This window comes from Chrysochloris asiatica, unplaced genomic scaffold, assembly GCF_000296735.1.
Source record: "Chrysochloris asiatica unplaced genomic scaffold, ChrAsi1.0 scaffold00215, whole genome shotgun sequence".
NCBI lineage: Eukaryota > Metazoa > Chordata > Mammalia > Afrosoricida > Chrysochloridae > Chrysochloris > Chrysochloris asiatica.
Genome location: NW_006408733.1, coordinates 4,063,633 through 4,091,295, shown reverse-complemented (window position 1 = coordinate 4,091,295; position 27,663 = coordinate 4,063,633). Strand labels below are relative to the sequence as shown.

General features: G+C 39.0%; 2 protein-coding genes across 6 annotated transcripts in view; both read right to left on the bottom strand.

The window, feature by feature from the left end:
* The window catches only part of LOC102832054 (uncharacterized protein DDB_G0271670-like), a 130,196-nt gene extending 123,869 nt beyond the window's left edge, over positions 1-6,327 (bottom strand). The window contains exons 1-3 of the mRNA XM_006872947.1: positions 5,978-6,327; positions 5,517-5,601; positions 4,090-4,150 (exon numbers count right to left, since the gene is read on the bottom strand). Of these exons, the coding sequence (XP_006873009.1) occupies positions 4,090-4,150; positions 5,517-5,601; positions 5,978-6,327 (496 nt within the window). The remainder of the gene's footprint in view (positions 1-4,089; positions 4,151-5,516; positions 5,602-5,977) is intronic.
* Positions 6,328-13,504: 7,177 nt separating this feature from the next.
* ACSL6 (acyl-CoA synthetase long-chain family member 6) overlaps positions 13,505-27,663 on the bottom strand; it is a 66,209-nt gene continuing 52,050 nt past the window's right edge. For 3 of the 5 annotated variants that reach the window (XM_006872932.1, XM_006872931.1, XM_006872934.1), the window contains 4 exons: positions 23,691-23,834; positions 22,396-22,497; positions 21,451-21,522; positions 13,829-13,966 (listed from right to left, as the gene is read on the bottom strand). In XM_006872932.1, the coding sequence (XP_006872994.1) occupies positions 13,829-13,966; positions 21,451-21,522; positions 22,396-22,497; positions 23,691-23,834 (456 nt within the window). Of the gene's footprint in view, positions 13,967-21,450; positions 21,523-22,395; positions 22,498-23,690; positions 23,835-27,663 lie in introns of all 5 variants that reach the window. The other 2 variants (XM_006872935.1, XM_006872933.1) reach the window with 2 other exon arrangements.

Here is a 27,663-nt window from a genome sequence, read left to right as displayed (position 1 = left end):
ACTTGTGCTTTGTTGACTATGCAAAGGCTTTCAACTGTGTGAATCAACACAAGCTATTAACACTGCAAAGAACAGGTATTCTGGAACACTTGATTGTGGTCATGGGGAACTTGTACACAGATCAATAGGCAGTCATTGGAACAGAATAAGGGGACACTGAATGAAAAAAATCAGGTAAGGTATGCACCAGGGTTATATTCTCTCAACATACTTATTCAATCTGTAAAATGATCAAATAATCTGAGAAGCTGGATTATATGAAGAAGAGCATGGTATCAGAATTAGAGAAGATTCATTAACTATTGGTGATATGCAGATGACACAACCTTGCTTGTTAAAAGCAAAGAGGACTTAAAATACTTACTGATAAAGATCAAAGACTTTGGTATGGATTGCACTTCAGTGTAAGAACAAAAATCCTCATCACTGGACCAATAAATAACATCAAGATAAATGGAGAAAATATTGAAATTGTCAGATTTCATTTTGCTTGGAAACACTATCAACACTTATAAAAGTCAGTAAATTGAATGACATGTAAATCTGTTGCACATGACAGTAAATGTGCTGCACAAGATCTCTTTAAAGTACTGAAGAACAAAGATGTCAATTTGAAGACTAAGGTGTGCCTGGCCCAAGCCATTGTATTTTTAGCAGCCTCATAGGCCTGGGAAAGTTGGACAATGAATACAGGAGACTGTAGAAGAACTGATGCATTTGAGTTATGGTGTTGGAGAAGAATACTAAAAGTAGCACAGACTATCAGAAGATCAAAAAATTTGTGTTGAAAGAAGTACAGCCTAATGCTCCTTAGAAGCCAGGATGGTGAGACTTCTTAGTCTCTTGTACTTTTGACATGTTTCAGAAGGGACCAGTCACAGAGAAGGACATCATGCTTGAAACATGGAGGGTCAGTGAAAGAGAGGAAGATACCTAAAGAGATGGGTTGGCACAGTGACATCAGCAATGGGCTCAAACATAACAACAATTGTGAGGATGGCAAAAGACTGGGCAGTATTTCATTCTATTGTGCGTAGGGTTGTTATGAATCAGAACCAATTCGATGACATCTAACAACAAAATGGCTTTTTAAAATGTTTTCTTTTCCCTATTTTGTCTGTAGCTTTCAAGTTTCTTTTTATTTGCTATCTATCTTTTCTTCATTCATCTGTCAGTTTGTCACATTGTGGTGGCTTCCATGTTGCTGAGATGCTGGAAGCTATGCCATCAGTATTTCAAACACCAGCAGGGTCAACCATGGTGGACAGTTTTCAATGGAACTTCAAGACTAAGACTTCATGTCACATATTTCGGACATGTTATGAGAAGGAACCAGTCCCTAGAAAATTGTAAAATTTTATTATTGGAAAAATGTGTAATAGTTAGTGCTTACTCTCAAGGGCATTAGAGCCAAGTTAGAGAGTCAGAAACGATTAGACTGCTATTTTAAGTCCTCTTACACAAGAGCAAAAAGAATGCTACAGAACCACCAGGCTAAAATAACTCATCTAGAGAGGAGTCAAAAAAGGCTTGCCAGTAGAGGTGACACCTAAGCTTATTCTTGAAGAATAACCAGGCAAAGAAGAGAAAGGATGAAAAAGCATTTGATGAGTACCTCATATATTCTAGGGAAATTTTTGCTAACTTGATTTTCAGCTGATTTATTCCAATATTAAAGCTCATTTATTGTTTGTAATTTGATGATATTTTTAGTTTCCAGGAATTAAATTCACTTTTTCAAAGCAGCCTGCTCCTATATAGATAAAGTGGTCTCTTGTCTCTAAAAAGATATTTAAAGTTTTCTGCCATTTTCTCAGCTGTCAGTTCTATTTATTATGTATGTTGCCTCTTTCCCACAGCACTGATTTTCTTCAAAGTTTTGGTTGTTTAACTAGTTGTCTGCTCAAATTTCTATTTGAGACTTTCTTGAATGGCAATGAGTATAAATTCTGGTAACAGTACCTATCTCTAGAGATTCTAGAAGAACAAGGCGGATATTCTGAGAACTTGTGTTCTGGGTGAGAATGTCCACCATGTCTTCTGGTATTATAGGTTATGTGGAACACTATTCCAGAAAATCTACTGTAACAGAAAACCATATCGTATCTATCATCACCTTTTCTTTTCCCCTCCTCTGCTAACTTTGTGCCACCTTGCTTGCTGAAAGTGAAGAGGACTTAAAATATTTACTGATGAAATTCAAAGACCACAGCCTTTGGTATGGATTACATCTCAATGTAAAGAAAACAAAAATCCTCACCACTGGACCAATAAACGACATTCTTATCAACAGAGAAAAGATTGAAGTTGGCAAGGACTTCCTTCTTCTTGAATCAACTACCAACACTCATGGAAGCAGCAGTCAAGAAATAAAACAACATATTGCATTAGGCAAATCTGCTGCACAAGACCTTTCTAAAGTGTTGAAGAGCATAGGTGTCAGCTTGAGGACTAAGGTACCTGACCCAAGCCATGGTATTTTCAATAACTTCATACGCATGTGAAAGCTGGACAGTGAGTAAGGAAGATCATAGAAGAATTGATGCAATTGAGTTATGGTGTTGGAGGAGAATTAAAAGTGCAATGGGCTGCCAAAAGAATAAATAGATCTGTGTTGGAAGAAGTGCAGCCTGAGTGCTCCTTGGAGGTTAGGATGGCCAAACTTCATCTCTCATACGTCAGACATATTGTCAGGAGGGACCAGTTGCTGGAGAATGATATCATGTTTGGTAAGGTGGAGAGTCAGAGAAAAAGAGGAAGACCTCCAGCGAGATGGATAGGCCAAGTGGCAGCATCACTGGGCTCCAATTTGGCAACAACTGTGAGGTTGGCCCAGGATCGGGCAGTGTTTCATTCTGTTGTGCATAGGGTCGCTATGAGTCAGTACTGACTCAATGGCACCTAGCAACAACAACTTTGTGCCAATCTGGATCTACTTCAGGCTTCCTCTGCTTCTTACTCCAGTTCCAAAATTGACCTTTAAGAGCCAACTCCTAACAGAAGCTATCTTTGCCCAGGAATGGTTCTCAGGACTTTAACCTGGCAGCAAGTACAATGTTTCCAGTATAATAAAGGAATGAAAAGGGGAGCTGATACTGTAAGTGTATTCTTAATTTACAACTTTGACAAATCTGTTGGAGTTCCTTCTATTACAATATTCTACATTTATTGACCAAAAGTTTGGAGTGTCTCTAGAGCTACTCTTACCTCTGCAGTGTTTTTTATCTGGTCTTGATGCATTCATAAACCTGATCTCTTTTAAGAATACCTTGAAATTTTGTGGGTTTTTGATGGCACCCTTTCTTGTTTTTGAGAACTTCAATTATATCAATATACGTGCTGTTATTTTTGTTAAGTGCCATCAAGTCAGTTCCAACCCATAGTGACCCTGTATATAGTTTCCAAGGAGAGGCTGATGAGCTTGAGCTTCTGACTTTGTGGTTCAACCCTACTTTACAGTCCAGCGCATGAACCCACAATGCCATTCTGATCATAAATTTCTACATTTATCTCTCTATATCCAGTTGCCTACTTGATATTTTTATTTAGTTATCTTAAAGGCACCCATAACAAACTATATTAAAATACTTATTTTTTAACATAATAAAGCATATTAAAAACTGATATGATCTTTCCCTTAAACTATATCTTCAATGTTTCTAGTTAGGTAAGCCATTAACAGGAGTCATCCTTGACTATTTGCCTTCACTATTTGCCAAACCCTGTCTATTTTATGTCTTAAAACAGCCATCAGATGTATCTATTTCTATCTCCAATGTTACCACCTCAGGATATCCTGCCATTATTTCTTTCAGTTCAGTGGAAGCCTTTCCTAGTCTTTCTAAAGTCAGTTAGTTAGTCACCAAATCTCTCTCTTTTGTAGCACTTTACACATTATAATTTCACATTTACTTGTATGTGCTTGAATGTTTTGAGAAAGAAATCCAGAACAAAGGGAGAAGAATTCATCTTGGACTAAGGGAAGTAAGGGAAGGACACCTCTTCCACAAAGATGAGAGGAGAGCACAGAGGTATGAATGTTTGAAGGAAGGACAGAAAGCTGAGGGAGTTCATATCTGACGGTCTTACCTGATATTAGTTCGCTATTTGATGAACTACTATCAGCCTGGAGACAATCAGTCACTGACTCCTATGTGGAATAATAATTAAAGACAACACAAATTATGAGAAGGAATACTTTTGTATTACAATATTATATTATAGATTTGGTTGTTTTGAAAATGATAAGGTGATGTTATATTTATATATCAGTTTCATATGTATGTTTACCTTACTAATTGCAAATATAATCTAAAGAATATATATCAAAATATAATGCTGTAGACATATCTAGGGGGTCAACAATATATGTAGTTGTTAAGTGCCATCAAGTTGGTTCCGACTCATAGAGTTTCTGACTCACAGGGTTCTGACTCATAGGGTTTCTGATGAGCAGCTGGTGGGTTTGCACTGCCAACCTTGTGATTCATAGTCCAGTGCTGATCTTACAGTGTCACACCAGGATAAACCAATAGACAATAAAAGTGAATATTTTTATGATTCTTTAGAGAATACGGATTCCCCTCCCCCCAAATACAAAAGCAAAACCAAAAGACTGATATGTAAGTTTAAAAATACCAGAAATCAAAGGAAAACAAATAGGGAAATCTTTCTACATCTGTGTGTGTCCATATGAATAATGAACAGGTGTTGTACACATACAACAGAAATGAAAATGATCAATAACATTAGAAAACATTATAGAAGTTAAAACAACATGCTACTTTTCATCTATTCAAAGTTTCTTTCTTATTTTTATTACACATTGTTGAATAAAAAATCTAAAACATGATCTAACAACCTGATCCACTATTATTTGTCTTCTGGTTAATTTTAGGTGCAAACAAAAACTTTTTTTATGGTTGAGACTTTTTTTTTTAAATGCCTATACTGAAACTGTACAATACATTCCCCAAAAAACAGTTATAGTAGAAAATGTAAGCAAATAACCTGTGCCTTGATTATAAAATATGTCTAATATTAGATGACTCAAAAGCAATTTTTAAAATGTGAATTTGCCCCCAAACTATTGAAGTACAGCTTTAAATATTGTAAAGAATCCATGTTAAACACAGTGATCAAGAAATTATATAAATATTGTAGTGGTAATGAACCTGTTTCTTTTTGTTGATGGAAAGTTAAAGGAGAAAATGGCTTTAAAGTGTTAAAGTGCACAAGTAGCTATAGTTTTTTATCTGTCACACAGTGAATCATCCTGTAACACATAATTTTCAAATGCTTATCAAGTGAAAGGAAAAATTAAATGCATGGCCACAAAGCGGTTTGAATTAGAAATTCAAGGCCCTGTGTAAAGATACAAAATCAATGTTTACAAAAACACTAGAAACCTATGGGAGTTTCTATTAACAAAGACTGTTCTACTCTTTTATGCTGAGGTACACGCGGTAATGTTGTCTCTTAAGTGTATCCAGGGACCAAAGGAGAAACATACATACACTCAATGGAGCATTCTCCTCCTGGCTTTCTTCACTCGAGCTATTTGCTTTCAAGTGTTCCTCTCCTGTAACTCTTAACTGAATGCTAACAAACAAACAAATAACACAATTAGTTTGCTTCCTCTGGACTTGAATGCCCATGTATGTTCATTACTGTTTAGAACCTAATGGCTCTTGGGACGAAGTAAGGTACAAAGTGGATAAATTGCACCAATACCCGAAGGATGCTACAAAAGCTTTCCCAGAGGCTTTCTCTCACTTGCTTTTAGGTAACAGGCATGATTTTCGTTTTTAAATAAAATTTTCTGTCCAACGTTTGGGTCTATGTTCTGACAAGAGGGAAGTTGAGTATCCATTTATTTTCTTCATTGATTCTTAAAATGAGTGTATTAGCAGACAGGACTGGAGTTTTCTGAGGAGGCCACAAAGTGTGGGGCTGTTTGTTATTGGAGGATACGCACCTCAGCGACCCACAGCCGCTCTCTCCTGGTCCGCTGTGCTCCTCTTTCTCCATGACCTTCGGCAAACCGCGAGCTTTCCGTTTCCCTTTCAGGCCTGCGAGAAGACGACACGTTTCAGGGCTACAGTCCTGGAGCTCCACCCGCGGGATTTGAGGTTCTTGGGCCAAGGCCCAGCCGCCCCAGATCCCACCCCATAGGCCGGGCCCGCGGGGCTTACGGTGGGCAACGAGCCCGCGGTCTGGGCCTGGTGGGGCCTCCATCTTCGCGGGGACGCTTAGGTCCGGAGTAGGCGTTAGGTTGAGCCTTTGGCAAGCTTGCTTCTTGCGGGTATATACTCTTAGAGGCCACATTGCCACCCCAGCCCTAGTATGGCATTAAAGGTGCGGGGAGTCATCCACAGTCACCAACCAGGTGGGGTCTACAAGCAACCTCAGAGGTGTGAGGCCGCAACTACAATTCTCAGCCTGGCTCCCGCCTTTTTATGGACGAGGCTACGCAGGGCTTCTGGGAAGACCCGGAATGAGGTGGTGGCCCCGCCCTTTTGGAGGCGTGGCATCCTAATACTTGACCTTTGGCTTGCATGCCACCTGGGCCTCATCTGTAAGGAAGAGAAGCTAACTGGAAAAAGCCTTTTTTTCATCCAGGAGTCACTCCTTTGGTTTTGATCTCCTCATTAGTCAACATCTGTTTCTGATGCTTCAGTGACTCTCCTTATCAGCACTGCAGTCTGGTCTTAGTAATGAAACATCTGATGTCTAAGCACAAAGAGTATCTGGGGCTCAACCTAACTCAGTTCAAGAAGGTGGAAAAGGAACCAGTGCATATTAAGACTACAAGAAGCAGAGGCCTGAAGAATCAACTTCAGGTCCTTGGGCCAGCAATTTACTAGGAGGGTCTCACCAGGCCTTTAAGGATGGGACTCTAGGAGGACAAACACAGTTCCTTGGTCCCTGCACAGGAACCATATTCTGGACATTAAGGCTTCTTGTGGTCAGGATAGAGCAATCCATAGGGACGTCTCTTCTAGTGCAATGGGACTCTCAACTTTTCTGCTCTGCTTAATTGGAGGGACATAGGAGTGACCACCCTCTATCTGCATGCATCTAGGTTGAAGAGCTGATTACATGTGGTAAGCATTCTATGCACATAATAATAGCCATCTTATTTTTTTTTTTTAATGTCAACATTTCACATTTTAAAACTATAGTTCGTAGAGATCAAATTACAAAAAAGTTCAAGAAGGACTTTTATGTGATAGTATGGTATTTCAATATTGTGTGCATGAATATAACATTGTGTGTATGAATAAACAGCCAATTTGTGGATTTGAGATTCCTTGGAAATCAAAGGAAAGCTTTCTGGATAATGTTTTCCTATAAAGTAGCTACATCACACATACCAGTTTTTTTTTACTGTGGTGGATTGCATGTTGATATGATGCTGAATTGGACCCCTAAATCATGTGGATGACATTACAGTTGAAACTTACTATCTTGGGTAATTTTGTTATGATCCATAGGGTTTTCATTAGCTAGTATTTGGAAGTAGATTGCCAGGCCTTTCTAACTAGTCTGTCTTAGTCTAGAAGCTGTGCTGAGATCTTTCCACCATGAGTGACATTGTTGATATTTTAAGTACTGGTGGTATAGTTGTTAGCATCATAGCAACATGCAATCCACCAAGCATGATGTCCTTCTCCAGGGACTGGTCCCTTTTGATAATATGTCCAAAGTCTGAAAGATGAAGTCTTGTCATCTTAGCTTTTAAGGAGGATTCTGGCTGTACTTCTTCCAACACAGATTTGTTTTGTTCTTTGGCAGTACTTTTAATATTTTTCTCCAAAAACATAACTGAAATGCAACAATTCTTCTATGGTCTTCCATATTTATTGTCCTACTTTCACATGCACATGAGGTTATTTAAAATACCAAGGCTTGGGTCAGGTACACCTTCGTCTTCAAACTGAAATCTTTGCTTTTGAACACTTTAAAGAGGTCTTGTGCAGCAGATTTGCCTAATGCAGTACATGATTTAATTTCTTGACTGCTATTTCCCTGAGTGTTGATAGTGGATCCAAGCAACATGAAGTCTGACTTCAATCTTTTCTTCATTTATCATGATGTTATTTGTTGGCCCAGAGGTGAGGATTACTGTTTTCTTTACATTGAGGTGCAACCCATACTAAAGTCCTTGATCTTTGCTTTCAGGAAGCAAGGTTGCTTATCTGTATATTGCAGATTGTTAATGTGTCTTCCTCCAATCCTGATGTCATAGTCTTCTTTATATAATCCAGTTTATCATATTATTTACTCAGCATACAGATTGAATTAAGTATAGTGAAAGAATACAAACTTGGTGCACAGCTTTCCTGATTTTAAGCCATTCAATGCACAAGCCAGCTAATGCAACCAGGGTTAGGAGATGACACAAATATGGATTCCTTCCAATCATTTTCAGGTAGCTATCTTCCAAATTTCTTGGCATAGATGCATGTGTGCCTCCAGTGCTGCACCAGTTTGTTGAAAGATTTCAACTTGTATTCCATCAGTACCCGGAGCCTTGTTCTTTGCCAATGCCTTCAGTGCACAGTGGACGTCTTCCTTTAGTGCCATTGGCTCTTGATCATGTGCTATGTCTTGAAATGGTTGAACATTGACAATTTCTTTTGGTACAGTGACTGTGTATTCCTTCTATCTTCTTTTGGTGCTTCCTGCATCATTCTGTACTTTGCCTCATAGAATCCTTACAAGTCGAGGCTTGAACTTTTTCTTCAGTTCGTTCAGCTTGAGAAATGCTAAGTGTTCACATATCAATATAATACTTGACTTTGTCTTCTTGAGCTGCCCTTTGAAAATCTCTGTTCACCTCTTTTACCGCTTCATTTCTCCCATTTGCTTTAGCATCTCTACACTGCAGAACAAATTTCAGAGTTTCTTCTGACATCCATTTTGGTCTTTTACTTCTTGTCTTCTTAATGACCTTTTGCTTTCTTCCTCTATAATGTTCATGACGTCATCCCACAACTCTCTGGTCTTCAGTCACTAGTGTCTAATGGACCAAAGTACCAAAGATTTCACTTAGTAGACTCTTTTTTAAGTGTGACTATAGACATGCCAGGTGTTTACACTGGGGCTGCCACCTCAGGCAATTCAGACTGAATGGGAGCAATCATCAACCATGTGAGAAGCTTGAAAAAAGGATACTTTAGCTGAGTTTTGAGAGGTGAACTGCATAAGGTAGACAGGAGGATAAAAGGGAAGCACATTCTAAGGAAAAGGATAGCATGGAGGCACAGAAAAGCCTGATACTTTTTGTTGTTGTTGTTAGGTGCCATCGGAGTTGTTACTGACTCATAGCAACCTTATGCACAACAGAATGAAATTCTGTCTGGTTCTAGGCCAACCTCGCAATCGTTGCTATGCTTGAGTCCATTACTGCTGCCACTGTGCCACTCCATATAGTTGGGGGTCTCCCTCTTTTTCTCTGTCCCTCCACTTTACCAAGCATAATGGAAACAGGAAGAGTGCACTGAGTCCAATAAAGATGAAAATGACCCAGAATACACTTATAATCGTGAGAAGGAAGAGTAGTGAATGGTAGCAAATATAAGGAGAAGGTAGATCTGCCAAACTTAGATACAACAGAATGTACCATTCTAATAAATCGTACTCACTCACTATACTGAATGTGAGTAAAAGACATAGAAATATGTTTAAGGGCCATCGTGAAAGAAAATTTGAATACAGTTATTTATTCTTTTAAAAGTATAAAAATGATTTAAGTCCAGGACATATTGGATGATAGCAAGAGTTCCAGCAGAGTCCCAGGTAAAGGAGAGCCTATCTGGATGCACCAGGAGTCTTCGGAGTTTGGAGAACTCTTACAGAGACAGATTAAAGATCTAGCTTAATACTATGTTTATCATATGCACTAATTATGATTGATGATTATCAAATATGCTAAAATCAGAAATATGTTATCTAATTATAAAGCAGAAATTATAAGCAACTTTGAGAAATGAAAAAGCTTTATTTTTTACAAAAGTTTTCATAAATGCATTTCATGTTTGATATGCATGCTACTATAACAGAGCAACTTAAAATTATTACAGTTAAGATACATTTATGCACTTTTAAAAAGTAATATTTTAATCCCCTCAGTTTTTAAAAATTGAAAGTAGAATAAGCAGTTCTTCAAAAAATACTCATTCTCCCCCCCAGGTAATCATTGCAATGGCTTAATGGAAAATTTAAATAATCAAATGAACCTTTAACCTTTTGTTTGCATTCCAGGATTTATCATCTCTGTGTTACAATCATTAATATGCCCTAACTGAAGAGTTTCTCATTTGGGGCTTTGTTCTCACTGGAATGCTAATTTATTCTTATTGTAGCTAATTGTACATTCGCAGAAAAGACTGTTCAGCATACTAAAGAGAAAGTTCAGACTTCCAGGATCCTTACTATTATTATTATTTATGTAAATGTTTCCTTTGGCAAAAAAAAGGAAAAACAGGCAAGAAAATACAGCCAATTTAGCCCAATGTTGAGTTTATCAATTATATATATTATTCATTCTTTTTTTTTCCTGAGATAGAAGCAAGTTTGCAAGTGGCCTGCTTTCATGCAAAAATACATTTTCCCATTTTTTACATTCATTTTATATCCTAAATAACTATATCACATTTGTGCTTTATACATTTGTAAAATAAAGAATAATTTTCTCTGCTGTAAAAAGTAAAAGAATATTGGTTCTTTGATGGGTAAAAATATCAAATTAACTGACTTCAAGTTGCTAAAACATTATTCTCCTTGTAAAAATTGTAATGGAGAATTCTATATAGTCTCATGCTTGTGGTTTTACTTAAATTTACAATGAAAGTGATTTAACCGTGTTGAGGGACACAACAAGGTAATGTTTGCTCCTTGGATTTAGTTTGTGAATTCTTAATACATGGAGCTGGGACTATACCCCATTCCTTATTTCTGTGTTTATGACTTCCTAATACACATAGCTGGGCCTATATACCACACCTGGACAGTCTTCTTTTCCATCTGGAGAGGAAATTACAATACAGTATAAAGACATCTTTTATAACAGAAAGAAAAAGAATTGATGTAATTCCTTTTTATAATATGTACAACAGAGTTACTTTACAAAATGTGAGTATTACTAAAACATTTTAATGAGAACACATTTGAAAAAAAAAGCCAACTATTGAGTAACATGGTTATGCTTAAGGAATTGATTCTCTGTTATACCTTCAGACTTGGACCCAATGACCAATCTGAATGTGAATGTCTTAAGTACATATCCTTTTTCTATATCAGTTAACGAGAGAAACACAACATCTTTTTATCAGAAAAATTTTGGGAAATCTAAAATGAAAGAAATTTTCATTAGCACATATAGTCTCATTTTTCCTTTGTTAAAAACTTAAGTACAGTTAAACAGATAGAAATAGATGAATGTACATGAAATATATGTAGGGTTCACTCTACGTTCTTTAGCACATCTTCACTCTTACACAGATTAGGAAGGCTGCTGGTGGTGGTGGTAGTTGTGTGCCATGGAATCCGGTCTGACACATAGTGACCCTGTATAATGACCCTATAAATCTTTATAGGAGCATAAAGCCTAATTTTTCTCCTGTGGATTGACTGGTAGTTTCGAACTGTTGACCTTGTGGTTAGCAACCCAACTCTTAACCCGCTATACTACTAGAGCTCCTTAGCAAGGCAAGTAGAAACATAAAATCTTCTAAGTGAGAAAAAGAAGAAATCTTAATTTTTCATATGTTGTTAAGTGCTGTTGAGTCAGTTCTGACTCGTAGCAACCCTGTATAAGATTTCCAAGGAGTGGCTGGTGGGTTTGAACCACTGACCTTACAGTTAGCAGTCCAGTGCTTATTCTACAGTGCCACATCAAGACCCATCCATAAATTATTTACTTATATTACAATGTCCATAAATATTTTTTGAAAACAAAGCCAATTGAAATTTTACTCAAGTGGGAAACAGCTTTTTTTTCTTGTTATGTGAAGTTGTTGTTGTTAAGTGCTGTATAGGCTTTCCAAGGAGCAGGTGGTTTTGAACCACCAACTTTGCAGTTAGCAGTCCAGTGTTTATCCTACAGCATCACACCAGGACTCCATTGTGAAGTTACTGGCCTTCAAAATAGCAATAAATATCCAATTCAGGTAACAATTTTCACATTTAATTAGTTAAATATATATTCAATATAAAAAAGTTAATACTATATAGATATGATCTCAGGCATTTTTAGTATTATTCAGAAGTGTCTTTCAGAATTAATGTGCTATAACTAACTCATTTACTGAATGTCAAATCTATTAAGTGCAAGCAGTGGGTCTTCAGAGAGAATATGATAGAGGAATATATAAAAGATTATATAAATACATCAAATGAAGCTGTGGTCCACTTCTAGCAAGACTGAAATGTAAGTGTGTGATTCATCTAGTAGGCCTGTGTTGTTTTTAACTGATAGCATTTATTTGCAGTTTGGATTTACTCCACGTGAAAGGAGCTTCTAGACTGTCTCTACAGAAGGAAAACTTTCTTAGATACTATGCCTTAATTGTTGTTTATGATCTCTGGGCTTTATATGACATTGTTGGCACTCAGGGACAAGGCATATCTAAATACATAATGCAAGGGAGGTCTTCATGGTTAACTTAGAAGCATTTGAAAATTTTAGAAATGAAATTATGTCATAAGGACAAATTTCCATTTGATGGACTATAAAGTTTCCTAGGAGCAGTTTGAAGAGGTTCTTCAAAATTATGTTGTTGAAAAAAATTAAATTATTTGGAGCTAACACCTCTCCCCCACCCATCCTGCTGGAACGGCTTTACTGAAAGGTGAGGTTGTTCAGAGTTACAGTATATTACATTGGGCTTCCCAGGTTTGGCATGGATATGTTGAGAATGGAAGACTGGAAGGCCCCAGCAAGGAACATAAGTATATTAATTGCTGCCCGCCCTGAAAAATAACTCTGGTTCTCTTCTCCCAAGTCTTCCCCAAGGGTTCATTCACTATGGAATCAACAAACATCTTTTAGAAGTCATTATGGTAATAAGTCCACTAATATATATATACTATCTTTAAAGTAGTTTTCATATAACATTTTTCCCTAGGTAGTTTCTGAATATTTAATGGGCTCAAATGAAAATAAAAAAAAAATGTATTGAAAGACCTTTGTAAATTGTTATATAAATATAACATTTGTTTTAAGAATATCTGAATTGGTACTTTTCATGAATAAAAGTAAAAAGTAGAGATAAAACTTTCATATCAATAAGGATTTTCATGCTTAAAGAATCTAAAGTTATATAGAATGTTAGTTATCATGTTTTTAGTGTGATTCTGTACACCTGGTCTTAATATCTTAAGTCTGACTTAATTGTGATTTTGATAATCAGTTATTGAATGAGGTAGTCCACATTGCCTAGATATTTGCTATATCTGATTACTATTCCACAAATAATTAAGTACAATGTATCAGTTATGTTTTTCCTTTATGTTTAATAGGAATTCTGTGAACATTGAGAATATATTACTTTTAGTGATACAGTTCTTGAGAAAATGTCTTGATTTTTACATTGCCATTTATGATGTTTTTATCAGCTTGTTACAATATCATTTTAATAAAAATAAAGTATACTCGATGATAATAGAGAAAATATTGTTAAAGACCTCTTGGGACAGGAAAAGGCTCAATCATAAGGTCAGGTGTTTACTCACTTGCAGCTGCATCATTCTGACTCATTGCTTTCCAGAATTACTATAATATTGCTACCCAGTCCATTATACTGAGAACTTTCCTTGAACTTCATATGGAGATTGAGTAAAGCTCTTCTATTTGTGTTCTGAAGTACTCTCTCAGCTGGGGTCTCTTAGCCTTTAGTGTTGGTGTCAGCAAGCCATTTTGAACTGAGAACAGGTCAGAATGGACGTGAATGGCTTTAACCTAAAAATCAAATTCAGAATACATCTTTAACAGGAACAGAACAGAACATTTGTAGCATACTCATGTAAATAAGCACATAGGAATAGAGCTATAAATATATAAACATACAATATCTATTTCAAAGTTGAAATTATGTTAATAACTAAACATTGAGCTCATTTGACATTTCTGAAGCCATCTTTCTTCCTTCCTGCTCATTCATTTAGCCAATCAATAGACATGAATGGTTGCAGGCACTGAGGATACAAAAATAAATCAGTATTATCCCTGTCTTTAGGGAGTATACATTCTTATTCAGTAGAGCAGAGACACATTGAACAATAGACAGTATGGTATACACAGGGTGAAAAATAATTATGGTGGGTGAGAGGAGATGCTCCAAACCAGATGAGTATAAATAATGAGTAAGAATTAACCAACAAATGGAGAGAGGTGGGTGGAAAAGTACACTCTTGGTAGAAGCAACACCAAGAACAAAAAAGCTATGGAGGAGAAATAGGGTACTGTGAAAAAGGAAATCCCAGTGGTTTCTTATTGTAACATAAAGTTGACAGTAAAGCGAGTAAAAGGATGAAGTTGAACTGGTAAAGGGGCCAGTTCATGGACCAGCTTATACTTTATTCGGAAGGAAATAAGGAGACACTGAAGGTTTTCATACAGGAGAATGACAGCTTGAATATGAATTTTAGAAAGAGCTCACCAGTAGAAATGCAAAGATGGTTTTCAAGACAGGCAAGATTGGAAGTAAGAACACCAGTCAGAAGGATCTGGCCAGTCCATGGGAGAGAAGTAAGCAGTTCTAAGAACAATTCAGAGATAAATTGGAAAGGTATAGCATAAAAGAGAGGCAGCCTTGAAGACTCCCGGGTTTCTGGCTGGGATGGCTGCATATATGGTGATGCCATTCATAGGAGGAATTAAAATTCCGTTTAAAAATTTAAATGAGTCCAAGTTAAAAATAAAAAACTCTGTCATGGAGTGTTATCTTATATATGAGGAGGGGAGGTGTAGACATATCAAACTTAGTATTCACATTGTGGCAGGTCCCAAGCCTCCTTGTACAAGGCCCTCTATAAGGCTGAATGGGGCCGGAGAACACACATAGATTGACTTAGCAGGGGTTGGACAGTCACCTCCCATATGAGGTTCCAGCAGAAAGAGTCACAGTCAGTTCTGTGAGAATGTTATAATCTCCAATTGAGCTGAATTGTGAAGTGACACTTCTCCAAGAGATTGTATCCAGAATAACAACTGGGATTAAATTCAGTGATTTTGTTGAGAGACTACATGTATCATCATTAAATAGCAAACAGGGTTATGAACTGCTATAACACAGATTTTTTTTGGTTAATTAATTCAAAATATATTTATGATATATACATATATATTTCCTTGTTTTGAATACCTGATATTGAGCAGTTACTAGAGTTCTGGTGTGGCACTGTAGGATAAGCACTAGACAGCTAACTGCAAGGTTGGTACTTCAAACCCACCAGCTGCTCTTTGGAAACCCTATACAGGGTCGCTATGAGTTGTAAATGACTTGGCACTTAACAACAACACAAATGTGTCAGATACTGAGTTAGGCACCAGGGATACAAAGAAGAATAAGATATAATCCCTGCCTTCATGGAGTTTACAGTTTAGGGGGAGATGTTGCAGTCTGATACTGCTACTATGGGGACAAACCTAGTAACGGAGACCTGTGGCAGTACCTACTTCTAACTTTGTCTTTGCTAATAGAGCCTTGACTTGGTTTGAGCTAAGTCAGTCTGTGCCAATAATGATAATCCTGTTTCCTACTTTCCCACACTCTTTTGCAGCTAGGATGGCCTTGAAATCCAATTTTTGGCTAGTGGCAGGACCAAGTGTTTGTTTTTCTGATAAAAGGTTCAAATATGGCTATCTTCACCCACATCCACTTCCTTTCCCGAATGTGGATAGAATCTGAAACTGTAGCAGCCACCTTGTGACCATGAGGTAATGAACTAACATGCTAAGAATGAAGGGTAGAAAGACAGGCAGAGCCTAGATCTTTGAGGATTTGAACCTGCATTGGATTGCTAATTTGAATTTATGTGAGAAAGAGAAAAAAAAAGTCTATAAATTTTTAAAGAGATTGTGAACCGAGTTTTTTCTGTTAACACTAAATGTGTTCCTGATACAGCACCTAACGCAGACTTGACACATCAGGCCAGGAGACCCCACACCTTTATAAGCCAGTACACCCAACCCCAAAGTGTCTTTTCCACTCGCGAAGGCAGACCCGTTTCTCTCTCTGAAGTATACTTTCACTTTGACTTAATTTATGCTCCCTAATTCTACCAGTCTTTTCCACTCCCAGAGACAGACCTGTTTCTCTTTTTGAAGTGTACTTTCACTTTGCAATAAAGAGCTTCCAAATGAATGGTTATTGTTGGTGTGTGACTGAGAAGCGGTGACTTAGTGGGACTGATTCTTTAGATCCCCTAAAGTGAAAGGGACCAGAGAAAAACATGATAATGGTACAAATAAAGATGAAATAAATGGGGCTGGGGGTAAAATGATAAAAGACCTATACGTATATCAAGCTAAGGAGCTTGGACCTGATTTGTTAAGCAATTTCTAAGTAGTAAAAGACTAAATCAGAATGGCTCTTTGTAACGATCACTCTGTGAAGAATGAAGGAATGGGGCAGAAGTGGACACAGGAATACTAATCAGGTGCTATTTCAGCCAAGAGGCAAGAAAAGATGGTGATTTGGTCCTGGAGTTGGCTGTGGAGATGGAAATATACTTGGGATGTAGAAAGGACAGGACATAGGGTTGCTAGTGAGTACTTGAGGTGGAGTACTTATCCTATGGCACCACACCAGGACTCCATCTTGGGGGATCCTAACTTTACTGGAAACAGGCCACAAGGGAGCAAGCAGTAGGGTGAGGTGGTTGGGTGGAGATGGGGTGGAGGTGGGGCTCTGGTTCAAGTCCCAAACTTATCCAAACAGCTATGCAATTATGTTTCGTGCATGCTAAACTTTTATATAAGATGTCATCTATATTGTGCTGGAGACCTAGTGTGGCGCTGTGTGTTAATGTGCTGGACTGCAAAGTCACAAGGTCGGCGGTGATTCAAGTTCACCTGCCACTCAGAAACCCTGTACAGAATTGCTATGGATCAGAACCAACTCGATGGCACTTCACAACAACAACATATTGTGCTACTTAAACAAGTTTGAAAATCACCATTTGATAACATAATTAATTAGTTTGAAGAAAAAATTAACACAATCTAAATAAGATGTAATCCTAGATACAGTGATTTAATTTAGTAACTCATGTTTACTGTCCTAATATGAAAAACTGAAAACTCAAAAGTGCTAATATCCTTAAGTTGTTTTATTGTTTTTTAAGTTCTCTTCTAATAGAAACAGTATCACTGAAAGATTTTTGGTCCATGCAAACCATCTATTCAATCTTCTCTTATGAACAAAATTAATAATGTAACTTTTAAAAGGAACTATAAATGCCAAGGTATACAGGAACCTTGTAAACTGTACATCAGCTAGTCTGCATTCCCAAAAGCAGCTGGAGAAAACTGTGGACCCTGGTTCACTACAAGGACTTGAGATGAACACCTTTAAGCACCTTCCAACAGTGACAAACAGAGGCTACAATACAGGACAGGAAACATGGATTTGATGGGGAGAGCTACATAATGTTACTGAGATAGTTTAAGTAGAATGTAGAAGAAAACATTAAGATTTTGGGGACAAAGAACAGTATCAACAGGTAGATTCTGAATACCTGTCAGACCAGCTCCATGAAGCATGCTGTTGGGGTATCAGCAGTTCAATATGATTGTCTAAAAAATAACTCCTGCCTGAGGAGAAGCAATCATTAAATACAGCCTTGCAGAAGATCAAGCAATATGCCAGCGTGCATATCTAGTTCACCTTTCAGCCCCTTCGTGGGTCAGAGCAACTCTGCCACTGGGACTATTTAAATTCCTTAGGTGAAAAACAACAGCAACAAAAAGAGTCAAATCACTTGTTTGACTAGTACTGACCATAACTATGGGCCCAAACCAAAGGTTTTTTGTTTTGTTTTTCAGAATTCAATCAATGATGAAACCAATTTTCACTTTCTATGGTGGTGGTGGTAGTTATGTGCCATGGAGTCTGTTCCAACTCATAGTGACTCTGTGTAAGGTTTCTGAGGCTGTAAATTTTTACAGGAGCAGAAAGCCTCATCTCTCTCCCTTTCTATAATGACTCTGTATTTTCTTATACGACTAAGCTGTCAAATTATGAGTTTATAAAAGGTATGAGAATCTTTATTCTATCATTATACCAAATACATTATGAAACTGGTTTTCCAATTTTTAATAGGCAAAGTTTTGTTGATAAAATAAAGGAGATGCTCTACACTCATCAATGAAAAGAGATTGTATAGCTTGATCATTTATTTTTAATTTAGAAATACTATAATATTTAATATTGCATTGGAATAAAAGATCTTAAAAGCCGCCATTTATGCCACTTCATTAAAGCACAGAGCTTTTCATAATTTTGAAGAAACATAGTAATTTAAGTTTTTCAGTGGTGTTACTAAATAAAATACTTAGCACAATATTTTTACTTTTTCTCTTTTGTCTTAAATTGATCAAAAGAATGAATAATATAAGACAGAAGAGACACATAAGAATGACACATTTAAATTAGTTATGTTGTTGTGTGCCTTCGAGTCAATTCCGACCTATAGCAATCCTGTATAGGGTTTCCGAGGAGCAGCTGGTGAGCTTGAACTGCGGACCCTGCAGTTCAAATGGCTTTGCAGTCTGGCGCATTAACCCACAGCGCCACACCAGGACTCCAAATTAGTTATAGAAATGCTCAATTCATTTCTGATTCAAAGACAAATTGAATTAAGTATTCATTTCAATGACAAAAAATATAATAAGATGTTTTAAATTAGGACTTCACTACTCTGAATTTGGGACTTCTGGTGTGGCGCTGTGGATCAGCACTGGACTGCGAACCATAAGGTTGGCTGTTCATACCTACCAACTGCTCCTCAAAAACCCTATACAGGGTTGCTATGAGTCAAAATTGAGTCAACGGCACTTAACAACAATAACTCAAGACTTTGAAAAATCTATCAGGTGTCAAAATTAACTTTGTATTGATTGTGCAAAATAAGATCTATAAATGTTGCAAAAATCGTTAAATCATGATTAAGTATGGTCAAGTATTCCCCAGGTACCTACATATTGTAATTATTGATACAATTGTTTTAAATGCTTCTGATCTCATTAAAATATATCTCCCAGTGATCTCCATGAATAATGGTTAGACTATTTCCATTTCTGAAAACTAAATTACTTAATTTATTTTTTTAATTCAGACCAACTCAGACTAATCTCTGTTGTGTGTGTTTTAAAACTTTTGTTGGACAACTTAAGCCTTGGACTTGGATATCTATTGTGTGTTGTAAATTAGTTAAGGTAAACCTTAACTAACCATTCATTCTTGAGGAAGAGGGGAAAGAACAAACTGACAATGAATTACGGATTAACCTAAACAATTTATGTCAGGCTTGGGAACACAACAGAAAGCACATCTTGCTCAGATGGGCAGCATGGTTTTTGCCCTTCTGTGGTCAGCTGAAAGGCCTCTGGTGGTACAGTGAATTAGGAGTTGGGCTGCTGTCCAACAGTCAGTGATTCAAACCCACCAGCAGCTCTGCTGGAGAAAGACGAGATTGTGTGAGCCTGTAAAGATGTACTGTCTCAGAGACCCTAAGGAGCAGTTCTGCTCTGTCCTATAGGTCACTGTGTGTCAGAATCCACTTGATGACTGTGGGTTTTATATTGATTTTTTTGTTGTTCAGCTGAGGTCATGTACTGGCTGTGGTAGGGTAGATGCCATAGAGCAAGAAAGAGGAGAGTGAGAACAGACAAAATCAGGAGGTGACAGCTTTGGCAATGAAACGAAAAGCCTTTCGGATGTCACATGACTTCCCTGTATTTGAGATTGCCATGGAGAGGGAAGATTATTAGAGCAGAAACTGCTTAGGTATGTGGGAATTTAAGAACATATATCTATATATATCTATATATATCTATATATCTATATCTATATATCTCCATAAAGGCTAACTCTCGAAAAATAAACAACGGCCTCTTTTAAGCATAATCTTAGGGTTGTTCCTAAGTGACGTTAAGTTAGTTCTGACTCATAGCGACCCTGTATAGGGTTTCTGAGGAGCAGCTGGTGGGTTTGAACCACCGACCTTGTGGTTAGCATTTCAGTACTGCGCTGGTATTTTTTTCCCCCCATGAACTGAGGAGTTTACAATTCTCTGCATTCCATGGGGCAGGTCACTCACCCCAGTGCCAGCAGGGGGCGTGCAAAGCTTGTTGATGCCCAAGATGTCTGCAGGGGCTAACCAGTTTAAACAAGCATGTCCCCAGTTCCCTCACAGCAAGTCTTTCAAAGCAAAGCATAGGATCACATGATCTAGTCATGCAGCTCTCAAGGAAGGTGAGGTAAAGTCAGTACTGGCAAATTTAGAAATCTAAATAATTATTATGTCAGAATTGACCTTTTATTCCAAATTATAAATTTGGAAAGCTTGCCTGAATGACTCAGATATTATAACTTGTTTTAACTAAAGATTCATTTTAACAGGCCTCAATTGCCCCAAACATAATGACAGATTAGGGTACAGCTGTTCTTAAACTGGATTAATATAAAGATCCATTTCAAAAGAAAAATAATTCTTTCCAACCCTGAAATTATGTATAGATTTCCTCAGCTTGAAACATGAGCAATTAATGTGTTAATGCATGGAAATGTTTTCAGATTGCAAAGGATCACTGCAAGAGTCTCCTATTTAAAACTGATTTTAAAATGTTTTTATGTGAATTTTACTATCTGAAATTTTGAGTTAAGAGGATTATAGCTAGCATATAAAAGTAGGACCAACTATCCCTATGAATCCAGTTGTAATAAGAATCCAATCCTGCAAAGACAAAAAGCCTTAGAGAACTTTGTTGCCTCCTCTTTGTAGAGGGCATGCTGGGTTAACAGATCACTGGCTTGCCCAACCCAATCGTTCCAACATCCTCATAGCAAGTAAGCTCACCAGCTGCAGTAAGAAGACAGATAATGTCTTTCAGATCCCCATAAAAAATATAAATAAGACAGGCCTCTAACCTTGAGTACTGTAGTCAACTTGGGAGACTACACATGATCTACTAGTGACAGCTGGGCTAATATGTCAGTTGTAGGAACCTGTGAAATGATAAGGGTGAGCACACTCTCACTCCACGTATAACCTATTTCAGTTCAGGAGGCAGGCTGACACAGAGTCTGCTTGAGACAGTCCTTCAAGGACCTTTTAGTACACAGCATGGAGGGTGGGAAATCTAGGTCAGGATCACCAGGGGTAAATGTCCGTCACTGAATAAAGGGCTGTATTGAGTAGGTAGAAGGTAACATTTACCTGTTCAAAAGAATAGAGTCCACCTGCTTTTCCTAACCTCACCAGATCGTCCAAAATGGCTTTCTTCATGTCCTGAATTGAACCACATAAGTACAATGACAATGTAAGAATACATTTCAAAATGGAGGTAAAGAAGACAGTGAGTTCTCAGCAAAGTGCAACTGGCAATTGTGCTGACTCTCCCCATCCCCATCCATGTCATCAGGCAAGTCAATGCTGGGATGGTCAAATAGTGACCATAAAGAGGGTAATGGACCATTCAGTTTTTCCTTTTAAAGAGGTTTCTTTTTAAAATGGTTACTCTCTGGTTACCCTAGTGAATCAGAGGACCCCTGCTATCCCCAGGAGAACCCAGGACCCATTGGGAGAGGTAGGGTCTGTGGCTGCTGCAGACCCATGAGCTGTGTGGCAGTCAGTGCCCAGTGATGCATCTCCTGGTAGCACAGAGCCCCACACGTGCCATAAGAAGGTTTCCGAAAGCATTGCGCGCCTAATGTTCTAAGCAGGAAGAACTGTATTACTTTTTGAATCCCACAGCTCTCTTTCTAAGGCCAGCAGGATCCAACCTACCTGACATTTGGAAAGGGTGTGGCCAGTGAGCCAGGGAGGCTGTGCTCATATCCACCAATGCTGCTCACTAGCTGTGTGACCTTGGGCAAGTCCCTCCCTCTCTGGACTCTCTTCCAAGTTGCAAATCAAGAGGGCTGAACAAGCTTTGTGATCTCTTTTGGCTCTGAAATTTAATGTTTTCTCAAAGTTCCTAATGAGTTTCTTCAGCCAGGTAAGACAAACTGGTTTGGGATGTTTACCACTTTAAAAATATTATACATTTAGCTAGATATCAATGATCTAAATACCATTGATCTATTGGCTTTTCTAGCCCCTCACTATGCCATATCATAAAAAGTTCAGCAGCCTTTTAGAAGACAACTCAGGGACACCAACCTTATTTGTGCAGAGCTCATCATACGTCCCTTCAAATCCTCTCTTCTGGGCCCAGGAGGGCATGACTTCAGGGTCAGGCACAACAATGCCCACCAAATAGGCCTGCGATTTCCACCAAAGCAAAACACAGTCATGACAAAACCTTTTAAAGTGGCTATTTGTGGTCCAGGATTAAAAAGAATCTCTTGGCATTCTCAAAGACGCCACCCTTTTCTAAAAGTATCTGCTTGAATTATGAAACATTTTCCCCAATATACTGTATGTTCTTAACTGCTTGTTCCCTGATATGCTCCTCTAACTTTGTAAAAAATAAATAAAGAGTAAAATTAAAGAGATTAAGAATCAGTAACATTAGACCGGTATGTACCTTGGACTCTTCATGCCCATCTTTAACCAGCACATCTTTTGGATGCTAATCAAATGACTCTGATCCAAACAATGAACTAGAACACATAAGCTTCCCAGGATGAACAGATCATTTTGAAACTGTTCCATTAATATGGTCCTCACTCATGAGGATTTTAATTTCCTTTAAAAAGCATTTTCTTTAAACATAATTTAATGACTGTTAAGTATATAAATTCAAATAATATCAATATAAGATCTGACCTCAAATCTAAATAATTTAAAAAGCAGAGTAAGTATAAATCCATCCCACATAATTTAATACTAATAAGTTATATTATCATCAGTAATGCTACATGCACTACATTTATACATTTATCTGTAAAGTACATTTGAACATTTTTAAAGCAAAACATCAGAAATCCTGAACCCTGACATTCGAGGGCATCAGAGTGAGGCAGCCCTTATCTAGGCTCTTGCTTTAGCATCTTACTTCACACATTCCTCTTGGAAGTAGGTGGGACATAAGTTGCAAGTGATGAAAATGTTCATTATTACTTTTTCAAGCAACTTATTTGACCTCATTGCAATTTACCAAACTGAAAATCATTAAGATTTCACCTTTTAAAAGGATTTTTCCTCTCATTTCATACATACAGGAGAATGCTGGTGTGTCTGACTGAAAATTATTGTTTACCACATTAATCAAATGCCCATGCTTTAGTATCTGCTGGCATTTTCAGCAGGGCTAGAAGGAGTCCTGGTTTGGTGCTGCAGGTTAATGCGCTGCACTGCAAGGTCGGTTTGAACCACAAGGTCCATGGCTCAAGTTCACCAGCTGCTCCTTGGAAACCCTATACAGGGTCACTATGAGTCAGAACTGACTCAACGGCACTTCACAACAACAACAACAAAATAAGTGTGAAAGTGCTGACGCACAGGGAGCTCACCTTTAAGCTGTCTCCATGGACATATATTTGTGCCACAGGCTCACTCCGGATGTAGATGTTCTCAATCTTCTCAGGTGCAACATATTCTCCCTGAGCAAGTTTAAATATGTGCTTTTTCCGATCAATAATTTTAAGAGTTCCTGCCTGTGGAGTTGGACAAACAGCTTCCTAAGAAAGATGTCTTGATGTTTCTTGAGCTTAAGCCCCTTATCCCTGCCCTGTCCCACCCTGCAGACTGCCCGCCCCCACCCCTGGATCTGTTTCTCTTATAGGCTGGACAGAGCCATTTTTCACTGCAGGTTGATAATGTCCAAGCTCTGCTCAGCCCTCAGTACACACTGTCCTTTCCCCTTAGCAATCCACATGCCTCCCCCTTTCCTACAATCCCCTATGCCGAGCAGCACATGTCCTCACCTCCTCCTCCTCCTCCTCTGAAGGCCCACCACCTACACACCAGTCTTGCCCAGGCCTTTTGCTTCCCTCTGCTCTTGCCCAGGCCACGCTGCAGCTGTCTCTTTTCTCACCAACATCTTCAGCTTCGCTCCCCTACACCATGCTCAGGCCTCTCACTCCAGCTGCTGCTTCTACCCCCAAATGGAGGCTTCTCACCTCTAGCATAGAGTGCAGCTCCAGAGAGGCCCTCAGACTCCCACTTACTTGACAAGCCAGACAGCACTAGGATTCTTCACCCTTCCAGGACCTTTGCAGCAGGCAGGCCACTCCCTTGGGGAGTGAGAGTGTTTGTTCCCCTAACCTCCAGGGCCCCTGATCGCCTCACTAACTTCCCTTGATCTTTCTGAGTTTCCCAGGTGCACTGGGTTGAAAAGTGTCTCCACAATATTCATTTCCTTCCAGGAACCTCAGAATGCGACCTTATTTGGTAAGAGGGGTCTTTACAGATATAATTAGTTACGATGAGGTCCTACTGGAAAAGTAGTGCCAAATCTAATATGACTGCTGCCTTTATGAGAAAACAAGAGCTACAGAGACACACCAGAGAGAAAGCTACATGAAGATGGAGGCATAGATTGAAGTGACGCAGCTGTGTACAATAAGAAACTCCAAGGATTGCTAGCAGCAACCACCAGTGAGGCTGCTAACCTTAAGGTCAGCAGTTCAAAACTACCAGCAGTTCCATGGGAGAAAAATGAGGCTTTCTGCTTCTGTAAAGATTTATAGCCCCAGAAACCCTAAACAGGGTCACTATGAGTCGGAACCGACTCCACGGCACATAGCCACCACTACCACCACCAGAAGCTAGACGAAACAAAGAAAGTTTCTTCCCCAGAACCTTCAAAGAGACCACGGGCCTTAATTTCATATAGCTATCCACCAGAACATCTACCCAACCACCAACACTCATGGAAGCAGCAGTCAAGAAATCAAACGACACATTGCATTAGGTAAATCGGCTGCACAAGACCTCTTAAAGTGTTCAAGAGCATCAGTTCGAGGACTAAGGTGCTCTTGACCCAAGCCATTTTCAATAACCTCATATGTATGTGAAAGCTGGACAGTGAATAAGGAAGACAGTAGACGAATTGATGCATTTGAGTTATGGTGTTAGAGGAGAATATTGAAAGTGCCATGGGCTGCCAAAAGAACCAACAGATCTGTGTTAGAAGACGTACAACCAGAGTGCTCCTTGGAAGGCAGGATGGACAAACTTTGTCTCCCATACTTCAGACATATTAACAAGAGAGACCAGTCACTAGAGAAGGATATCATGTTTGGTAAAGCAGACGGTCAAAGACAAAGAGAAAGACCCCCAATGAGATGGATTGGCACAGTGGTGACAGTGATGGGCTCAGGTGTAGCAATGATTGTGAGGTTGGCCCAGGACCGAGTAGTGTTTCATTCTGTTTTGCATAGGGTCACTATGAGTTGGTACCAACTCAATGGCACCTAATAACAACAACAATGGAATGATACATTTATGTTGTTTTGAGCACCCTGCTTTGTGGTACTTTGTTATGCACCTATGGGAAACCAATAAACTAGGTGACTGGGTGGCCCTCTCTCTCCTGGTGGCTTAACACCTAAATGTTGCACCTTCCTTACATTCACTAACAATGCTCCTTGAGATAACCACTGTTTTCTCTCTTCATTGGCCACTCCCACATCAGTGTAAGCTTCCAGTACTGACTTCTTCACTAACCTCCAGATCCGGAACTTAAATGCCTTCAGAATGTTTCAGAAACCAGGCTGTCTTTCCTGCAAGATGCAACCTGCCCCAAACAAAGTTCATCGCTGCCCTCTTCATGTCTTCTCATCCCCCAGCCCCAAACCTGGACACAACCTTACTATCTGCCTCTCCTGGGTCTCCCAGCAGTCAGGTTCATCAATCCTCCCTCATAAATCCCTCTCGAATCTACCTCCTAAGGTCTGGACTTCTACATCCACTCTGTCCCTGGGCTATCTGCTTGAGCCACCAGAGCCACAGCAATCTCTCCAGGCAGAAAAATAAGCACAGCACTGTTAGGCTCAAAACTTATGATGGACATCAGATGCTTTGCCTACACTCTCTCCTTTGGTCCCCAAGAGCTGAGCTGGGGGTTGTCATTTTCGTTTCACAGATAAATTAATTAAGAGTCAGAGAGGTTAATTAACTCCTCCCAGACTAGGAGATAAGGGGACTAGGATGTGAACCCAGGTCCTCTGACCAATTCAGAAAAACATACGTCTTTTCCTTTATCTATCTCATGTATTATTGTTTAGTGCCGCAGGAGTCCTGGTATGGCACAGTAGGATAAGCACTCAACTTCAAGCTTGGTTTGAACTGCAAGGTCGGTGGTTCCAACTTGCCAGTTGCTCCTTGGAAATCCTATACAGGGTCACTATGAGTTGGAACTAACTCAATAGCACACAACAACAACACTGCTGTCGAGTTGGTTCCGACTCATTCAACCCTATATGGGTTTCTAAGGAGCAGGTGGTGTGTTTGAACTGCCAACCTTGTGGTTAGCAGTCCAGTGCTTACCCTACAGTATCGTATCTATCTCACAGTCTTCTAAAAATAGTAATTTTTAAAAAATGACTCTCCCAGACTGCCAGTCCACTTCTTGGGTTCTGTTCAAGCATGAGCATGGCACTAGGTGCCTTACACATCAATGAATTCACTTGCTTTGCTCAACAACTGAATAGTAGGGGATTTTATCCAAGATGGTTACAAAGCATCAATGGCAGATCCCGGACTTTGTGAGGCTTCAAGCTTTTACAACTTTGGGGGGCCTTCTTTAAAAAAAATAATCTCAATTGAGGTGGAGACCCTCAGAAGGGACCCATACAAGTGAGGGGCCCTGAAGCATAAGCTTCCTTAGCTGATGGAAAAATCCCAGGGCCCCACTGATCTTTCAAGCCCTTCCCCACTACTCCTGTGGACATTTCGTTCTAATTGCTTGCCTCATACTTCTAGAGTACCTCTACTTAGCATTCTCTAGTGCTTCTGCCCAAAATGTTCTTCCCACTCTTCCCTCTCCCCTCAGAACCTGACTTGTATCCTGAGACTCTCTACACTGGATGCCCTCCCTCCAGGTGAGTATGTATGACCTCTCAGTTCACACCAATCACACCAGCTTGGAAACTGTCTAAAGATGATTCTTTCTCCTTGAGCAGTGTTTCTGGCCTAGGAACTCATTCTTGTCTGCTGCAGGAATGATGTTTTTCAGCAGAAGCACAGGAGCACCAGTCCAGAAAGCCCCTAGGAAGGCGGGACACCGTTCACATGCCTGATAAGTACAACACCTCAGAATGTCCAACCAAAGCCTCAACAATTCTCAGAGACACAGCGAAGTTCCACTATTTCAGTGACAGTGACTTTTCTGGTTACAGTTTTTAACTGTTTCCTATGATCCAAGCATTGTGCTAAGTGCTTTACAGGTATAATCTCATTGGTGTATTTACACCAATGTATAAATAGATAGACTCCTGGTGCGGTGCTGTAGGATCATCACTGGACTGTGAACCACAAGGT